Genomic DNA, 8,439 nt, shown 5'->3' on the forward strand with positions numbered 1-8,439 from the left:
AAGTACTTTGAAACTTTTCATTTAGGTGCAGCTGGAGATTCATAGAAAATGGCGGCAGTGGCACTTAAGGAAGTACATTCACTTACGCAAGCATCACAGTTCCTCATCTCATAACGAAGTAAGTGGATTCACACAGGTGCTGCAGCTGATGAAGCCCAGCCCTCAGGAGCAAAGACGAACGGATGCCTCAAACCGGAGCGAAATGTAACCATTTCTAGTGCAGAAAAGAGCTAATTGCTTGCTTGGAGGTAGATTCTCACTTGACTCATCAGGCACTGTGATTACGGAGGATATGAAAGCTAAATGCGACTCTTAATTGGCTCTGCTTGGAGCCTAGTTTGGCCTAAGGCCTGAATATTATTATCACCTGAAGTATTTTATGATGAAGTTGCATCGACATTCATTTCCTAGAGGAAGAAGATTATTGCTGCCCTGATCTTGCTTATTTTTCCTTATGTCTAAAGTTCATCAATATGAATAACTAGCTGCAAACTAAGAACTATGATCATCCCTTCAGAGGATGCAGATCTTGCAATTTTTGTTCATCCTGTAATCTGGAGGCAAGTCCACAGCAACGTTCTTTGAGAAGCGTTGCCAGTGGTTTCTTCAACTGGTATAGCATGCAGATAGGGTTAACTGAGGCATACCATACCTGTGTTCCATTCTCTATCTACTTTCCAGGTGTCATCTGGATGCATCTAGACATCTTGAGTCCTGCATACCTTACAGACTGATTTCTCCTTACTTTTTAGCATACCGTACCCTATTAACTATATCAAACCAGAACATCCAGCACACTTAGACATGTATTTATGATAACTCCCTTCCCTGGGAGACATGCAAAAAACTGAGCTGAACATATTTTGGATGTGATAAGACTTGTTTGATCATCATGAGAAGTATTCATGGGTACCTTGTTATCTGTATATTGCTTTCATTTCTGTATTTTTATAAACCGATTATAAATGTGGATAAATGCAAATGGGGTCAGCTGACACAGCTAAAGCAGCATCTTATCCTGACCAAGTGGGATAAGTGCATCCTGCTAGGCTGTCTGTTGTAGATGATCCCATCAACATATATGTAATTCCCAAGTGGGGGAGGGGAAACCCAATATAATGGGGCCATCTTGGGTTAGGATAGGCTCCCTCAGTTTTGCCGAAATATCTGAAAACTTGTAGGGTTAACCTCCCCCAAGAAACAGTGACATTTGTCCATGAGCAGATGTTAGGGAGGAGAATGGATGGTATTTGGGACTTCCACAGCAACCAAAAGAGGGCCAGCATGGTGTAGTGGTTAGGAGCTGTGGTTTGGAGTGGTGGGTTCTGATCTGGAGAACCAGGTTTGATTCCACACTCCTCCCCATGAGAGGCGGAGGCTAATCTGGTGACCTGGATTTGTTTCCCCACTCCTACACACGAAGCCAGCTGGGTGACCTTGGGCAAGTTACAGCTCTGTTAGAGCTCTCTCAGCCCCTCCTACCTCACAAGGGTGTCTGTTGTGGGGAGGGGAAGGGAAGGTGCTTGTAAGCCGGTTTGAGTCTCCCTTAAGCGGTAGAGAAAGTTGGCATATAAAAACCAACTCTTCTTCAAAATGGTACCCAAAACAGAAGAAGGTGTTCCCCCTTTCCAACCATTATCGGGGTTGGGAGGACGCCTGTTTGGACTGCACCAGCAGGTGTGCTTTTTCAGCCTTGAGGATGGCTGAAAAGGTGGGACTGTTCTCACCTTTGCAGCCATCCGTGGGCAACTTTTTAAAAATTCACACCATTTTGTTGTAGGTCCCTGCTTATACAATTCCAGCTCTCGGGCATGGGTGGTTGTCTCTTTGCATCTGACTCTGTGTTCATTACATCTTTTTGGTAGCCGCCTATGTGAAGTGACACTAGTAAAATCTCTGCTGGAGCTCATGTAAACCTAGTTTAGTGCCACACAACTGCGCCTGTTCTGCCACGAAGCTCAGCTTGGCCCTATCACTCTTTCAGCCTAACCTACCTTTCAAGGTTGTTGTGTGGATAAAATAGGGTCTAGGGATCATGTGCCCTGCCCTGAATGCCTTGGCGAACATACAGGTAAAAATCTATTTTAAAAAATACATAAAATTTGACACAAGTTTGGGAACCGCAGCCTAGTGGAAGATGAGACATTTTTGTCTTTCATAAGCGGCGTGTGTCATTGTGAGTATGTGGGAATAAACACACTTCTCCCTCAATGGCTGACTGAAGGATCATGAGACTATCTTGCTGACTGTGGAACGTAATTGCCCTTCCATTTATACTGTTGATCTTGCCATTAGCTATTCATACCCAGAGGCCATTAGTCTAAAGTGTGCTTGATTAGAGCGCTGTATAGTTCTGTGGCACACCCATGACGATTGCTTTTTTGGCCTCACTTCATAAAAACCGAACAACTAAAACCACATTCCCACCCTGGCCATAGTCTGGGTCCAAATACGTACTTGCTTAGTTGTCTGTTTCATGCATTTGATGAAGAGTGTTCTCTGTCTACAATAAATGTGTTAGTCTTTAAGACGCCACAAGACCTTTTGTAGTTTTTGCTGCAACAGATCAACACGGCCACCTCTTCTCTGTAATCTGAAGGCAGCATTTGCTTGCTCAATTGTGCAAGTTCAGAGTAAAGAGACCGTTACATCCAAATGAGATCAGATGTAAACCAGCCTTAAGGCAAAGATGGGAAAGTTGTCACACCTCAAAGTGCCAGGATTTTCCCCCTAACTATAAATCTACACATATGGAGCAGAGTAAAAAAATAGGCAGAGCTGCTAAATGTGCAAATCAAGATCTCCATGAACTGAACATCAGGAACCACCATGTCTCCACTCACACTAGGCCGGGCACAAATGGCATCACATGAAGAGTGATATGTGTCATCTGTGGCCAAGCCTCTACTATGTTCTCTCTTTGTGTGTGTGTATTATGTTAAGTGATGCATCATTAAATTTGCACTTTAGCAGAAGGCCCACCCAGAGTACTGAATAAAGAGTCCATTCCTGGTGGACTAACTCTGCATCGAACGCCTCAATTGCCTGCATATCTGTGTCCCCACTGTACTGTGGTTAACTTTTCCATGCATTGTGCGGTTTTGCCAAGTGAAATGGACCCTTCCATCCTAAAATTATATAGAGACAGACAAAAGACAGGAGGAACAAGAAGAGTTGGTTGTTATACCCCACTTTTGCTCTACCTTTAACGAGTCCCAAAGCGGCTTACAATTGTCTTCCCTTCCCCATAACAGGCATCTTGTGAGGTAGGTGGGGCTGAAAGAATTCTGATAGAACTGTGACTAGACCAAGGTCCCCCAGCAGGCTTCATGTTCAGGAGCGGGGAAACAAACCCAGTCACCAGATTGGAGTCTGCCACTCATGTGGAGAAGTGGGGAATCAACCCCAGTTCTCCAGATTAGAGTCCGCTGCTCTTAACCATTACACCACACTGTCTGCCATCCATTAAACCCAATGAGGTCAAAGCTGGGCAGAAAGCTACATGTGCAATGGCTAGAGAGCTCATTCTAGAGAATCTGTACAACAATTGTTCAATAGTACTTTTCTACGACAAACATTATCCTATCAAGCCACTGGAATGCAGTACTTCAAACCAAAATAGCTTAATGACAGCAAAGATAGAAAAATTGAATTTTGGCAGATACGGTTAGCATTAACTCCACACTCTCTATTGTTGTCTTACATTTTACTCATTGGATGTGTGCAAGAAGTAAACGGTATGTTCATGAAGTTGAAGGTGGAGGGGCATAAGGTGTTTTTAGACTGTATTTTATATCTTTATTTTAATGTTTATCAAATTGTTTTACAATGCTATTACCTACCTTGATACTCGGGACAAAAGTGGCTATATAAATATTCTAAATAAATAAATATTAGTGTGTGTGTGTGTGTGTGTGTGTGTGTGCGCCAATTTTAACAATCTGTAGCTTTGTCTGATCCAGTCAGGATAATTTCTTTATTGGACATCTAGGTGTTGTAATACACAGGCCTAAACTAAATGTTAGATGGATGAACATCTCATCATACTTCTCTGTGGAGCACAGTCAAATTAACTGACTTGATTCTGACATGCAGTAAAATACATGGCAACGAACTATGGCATATAATCATTATATATTCTGTCTTTCCCGTCGTCTACATAACATGCTTTACAGTTTTTAGCTGCAATTCTATATACTATGCCAGTGAGTTTTATGGGATTTTAAGCAGCCTAGGCCGGCATTATGATCTGAAGTCCATGTGTTAGATTGAATTCCACTCATGCCAGAAGCAGAAAGGAGCGATTTTGCTGTCTCCCATCTCCTCCTGCAGCTTTCCAACCCACATGGTTGTTACTTCACAGAGGTCTTACGACTCCCGGAATAAACTTCCTTGTGGTCATAAATGGCTGCTGGGGAGAAGGGAAAGCTGGGAAGACCTGCAGGGGCCAGCATTTCCACTGATGGATCACAGGAATCATCTTTATCTTGTTCGTTTACATTAAAAGCCTGCAAGGAGAGTTGATGTTTATTTATTTAAACATTTATATCCATTTTTTACTCCTGATACGGAGTTAGACCTAAATAAAAAGACCAAAGAAGCAGCTGTTACTCATTGCCCATTATGCTGACTAACCTCTACTCAAGGATCACAGAAAGTATGTCAAAAAGTAAGGTGTTTCATAGAACTTCTGAAATCTTTGCAGTGTTGGATCCTTCTTCACATCCTCTAGGAGACTATGATCAAAAACGCATGGCTGTTTTGTCCTGCGCTTCTCCCATTAATGAAGCAAATCTCCCCTGTTGATACGCATGGCCATCTCCCACCAGCGTGTTCAACCCATCAACTACCAGAATTTCCCCTGTTTTTCCCATTCCTGGTTTGTCCCGATTTTAACTGCTGCCGTGCAGCAACCGTGAGAGCTTACCGGTGCGTGCAAGCTTCTGGGTCAACTCTCTGCCAGGAGAAGCCACTTCCTGGCCCCAACAGTAGCAGCGGCTGCATCTTTCTGCTCCCACTGGACCCCATGCCCTCTCTCTCCCCCGCTCCCATGTCTCGACCGTCGGAAACGGAGCCTCCACCCGCCGGCGGTTTCCCCTCGCCTCCACCCCGGGGACAGAGGAGTGGCAGCAGGTCCTTCAACCAGTCACCACCACCTCAACCCGCTACCGGCTTCCCCTCGCCTCCACCCCGAGGATGGCAGAGGCGAGGGGAAGCTATTGGTGGGATGAGGCGTTGGCGACTGGTTGATGGCTCCGCTGCCGCTCCATAGTTCCCTGCGTGGAGGCGAGGGGAAGCTGCCAGCGAATGGAGGCTCTTCTGACGGTCAAGGCACGAGGGCAAGGGAGAGAGAGGGCATGGGGACCGGGGGGCAGAAAGGTGCCACCACTGCTGCTGTCGGGGCCGGGCTTCCCCTCATGCCATGCATTTTATTTTTTAGAAAGCAGGATCAAGAAGAGTGAGACTGAGCAGGGACAAACAAGCCATGGAACAGCTAAAAATCTAGCCTGAAGATTCAAGCCAACATTGACATTGCTGGTTCCTCTCCCCCCATAAGAGGAACTGGAAATGGGAGAAAACTGCACATGGCCAGGCACATGGTAGAGGTTTTGCATGCCTACAGCACTCCAGGCACACAAACACATGCTGGATCCAGCTGTGTGTAGGAAGGAAAGATATTTCCTTAGATTCTCCTTTCCTGACTAAGCTAATGCAAGATGCTACTGCCTTTAGCCAGAGTTGTTTTAGAACTTAAGAACTGCCTACACAGCGTCAGACTACTTAGTATAGCATTCTGTCTCCAACAGAGGCCAAATTTAAGCCTCTGATAATCTTACTAGCCCAGTGAGATGGTTACAGCAATTCTGTTCATTGTGCACAGTCAGAATGCATATGCACCTTTCTGATTCTTCTCCTAGATCACCACTGTTTGCTCTGTGATTGCTTGTTTACGTGCTGAGGTTCTAAAATGTAGGAAAAAAACACTAGGATGGAGGGGACATTAACCAAATAAAGGTTACATAGCAACAATTTTCTGTTGTTATCCACCTTGGATCAGGATGTAAATGTGCATTCCCCTAGGGCCATGGGCTGTAGATACCTCTAGAGTTCAAGTCCAGTCACTCTATTGACTAGTTACTTGAAAGTAAGTTGTTCTCCATCATATTGGTTCCAGAAATATGTGACTGTCCATACAGTGCTGGGCACAGGTATTTGGTTGTGTTCCAAAAATTTCAATTTCTACTTAGGAACTTTTTTAAAAGTCTAGATTTTAAAACTGAGGCTCAGTGAAAGGTTTTCTGCGATGCGTATATTATGCAACATGATGTTTTCTCTACACACCTTGGCTCAGATTACACGATGTCAGAGTTTAATTAAGCTAACTCTGGTTAGTGTGATCACCTAAATTTATTTATTTATTTATTTATTTATTCATTAATTCATTCAATTTGTACCCCGCCCTCAATTCCCGACTGAAACCTGGCTCAGGGCGGCTAACAACATATAAACACATATAAATTCATTAAAACAATAAATCAGCCTCTATAAAAACATATAAGTTCAGAAAATTTTGTAAAATGGGAAGAATGTGCCACTCTACCAACTACAGTTAAGATTCTGTCATACCAGGAACCCTAACTACAGTTTTGTGCCCTGACCTGGATAGCCCCAGGCCAGCCTGATCTTGTCAGATCTCAGAAGCGAAGCAGGATTGGCCCTGGTTAGTACTTGGATGGGAGACCACCAAGGAATACCAGGGTTGTGACATGGAGGCAGGAAATGGCAAACCACCTCTAAACATCTCTTGCCTTGAAACCCCTATGGAGTCACCATAAGTCAGTTGTGACTTGACGACATTTTTTTTTTAAATGAACACGTACCTCCTGGTTTCATCATGGTTTGTTCTCTGACAATACCCTCTTAAGGCTACAGAGGGATCTTCAATGTGACCAAGGCAAATTTGCCAAGTGACCCTCTGTGAGCTGAATCCTGGCTGCCTTAACTAACTATAATTATAATAAACTATAGTTTTATGTTATGTTGGAACTGAGCCTTTGTACACTCGTTCTGTCTTTCCCTACATAGCTACTGTTCTTGAAATATGCCGCATACTGCCTCGCAAGTTCCTGTTTTGCATTTTGGACATTTTTCCTTTACCAAAGTTTCCAAATTTTCCTTCCTTACATTAAGAAAAGTAATGCCACTTTCCCTACTCTTTGTGGCTTTCATTTACACACTACAAAGTCTGTGTACACTCTGACAGATATGTTCCGGGAGTTTCCCCACTAAGACCTTAATCCTCGGGTGCCTGGGTGGGGGTCGGGTCTGATTCAGATCAGGACTATGGTGAGTAAGGAGAAAGAGCTTAAATCTCTCCCCCACCCACAGGTTTCCCCAATCTGGAATGGACCCAGGGAACCACTATTTGCCTATTCAGGAAACTTACATGCACTGACTGTTACATACAAGTTTCCCCAATGGAACAAACTCCGCAGGGCAGTTTCAGGTAAGAAAACGGTTCTGATGGGGAGGATTAAGTTCTTTTCCCCCATGTGCCACAGTCCCCATGTGAATTGGGCCACATGTGTCTGGGAACCGAGTTCCCAGCAGAGGACTCTAAGTGCACGTTTGATCTTGTGGCAGTCTGCCATAGGGACTTTCACATGTTAACAATCAGTTGTTCTGTAGCAATTTACAAAGTCTGTCTCTGTACAGTTTTCGCACAGAATACCCCCTGAGATCATTAGTCTCTCTCATATCTCTTCCCCAACTCCTTTCTATTTTATTTTGTGCAAAAGAAACATTCAGTATCTGTATATTTATGCCTGTATTAAATGAGAAACCATCTGCCCCCAAGTTGTGATCTCAAACTTTATAAATAATCAGGAATATCCATTCAAATGGTAGTTTGCTGAACATTTTACATTCAAGTTGCAGATGTCTTCAGTTTTTACAGAAATGCTACAAGATACAAATTATATAACAAAAAATTATGGGAGACAAGGACCCTATGCAAATCGACACCTGTGCTATAATGCTCTCCAGCATTTTCTGGCAAAATAACCTTTAATAAGCATTGAATCATGAGCCAATAGAAGAGTTAGCAATAGAATGTCATTTGGAACTAATCCACTTGGGCCAACACACTCCAGCCATCATGTCATAGATGAGAAATCCTTTATTGAAAGGGAATGGTGGGATACCCAGCCCATATCTAATGCACAAGAGATAGCCTTACTGCAGTCCCCACCCCTTCTTTGAAAAGAAGAAGAGATGGTTTTTATATGCCGACTTTCTCTACCACTTAAGGAAGAATCAAACCAGTTTATAATCACCTTCCCTTCCCCACAACAGATACCCTGTGAGGTAGGTTGGGCTGAGAGAGTGTGACTAGCCCAAGGTCACCCAGCTGGCTTCGTATGTAGGAGTGGGGAAACA

General features: G+C 43.7%; 1 protein-coding gene across 1 annotated transcript in view; it reads left to right on the forward strand.

The window, feature by feature from the left end:
* SCTR (secretin receptor) overlaps positions 1-208 on the forward strand; it is a 29,507-nt gene extending 29,299 nt beyond the window's left edge. Inside the window, exon 13 of the mRNA XM_056861160.1 lies at positions 26-208. Coding sequence (XP_056717138.1) covers positions 26-208 — 183 coding nt within the window. The remainder of the gene's footprint in view (positions 1-25) is intronic.
* The last annotated feature ends 8,231 nt before the right edge of the window (positions 209-8,439 follow it).

This window comes from Euleptes europaea, chromosome 15 (genome assembly GCF_029931775.1).
Source record: "Euleptes europaea isolate rEulEur1 chromosome 15, rEulEur1.hap1, whole genome shotgun sequence".
Lineage (NCBI taxonomy): Eukaryota > Metazoa > Chordata > Lepidosauria > Squamata > Sphaerodactylidae > Euleptes > Euleptes europaea.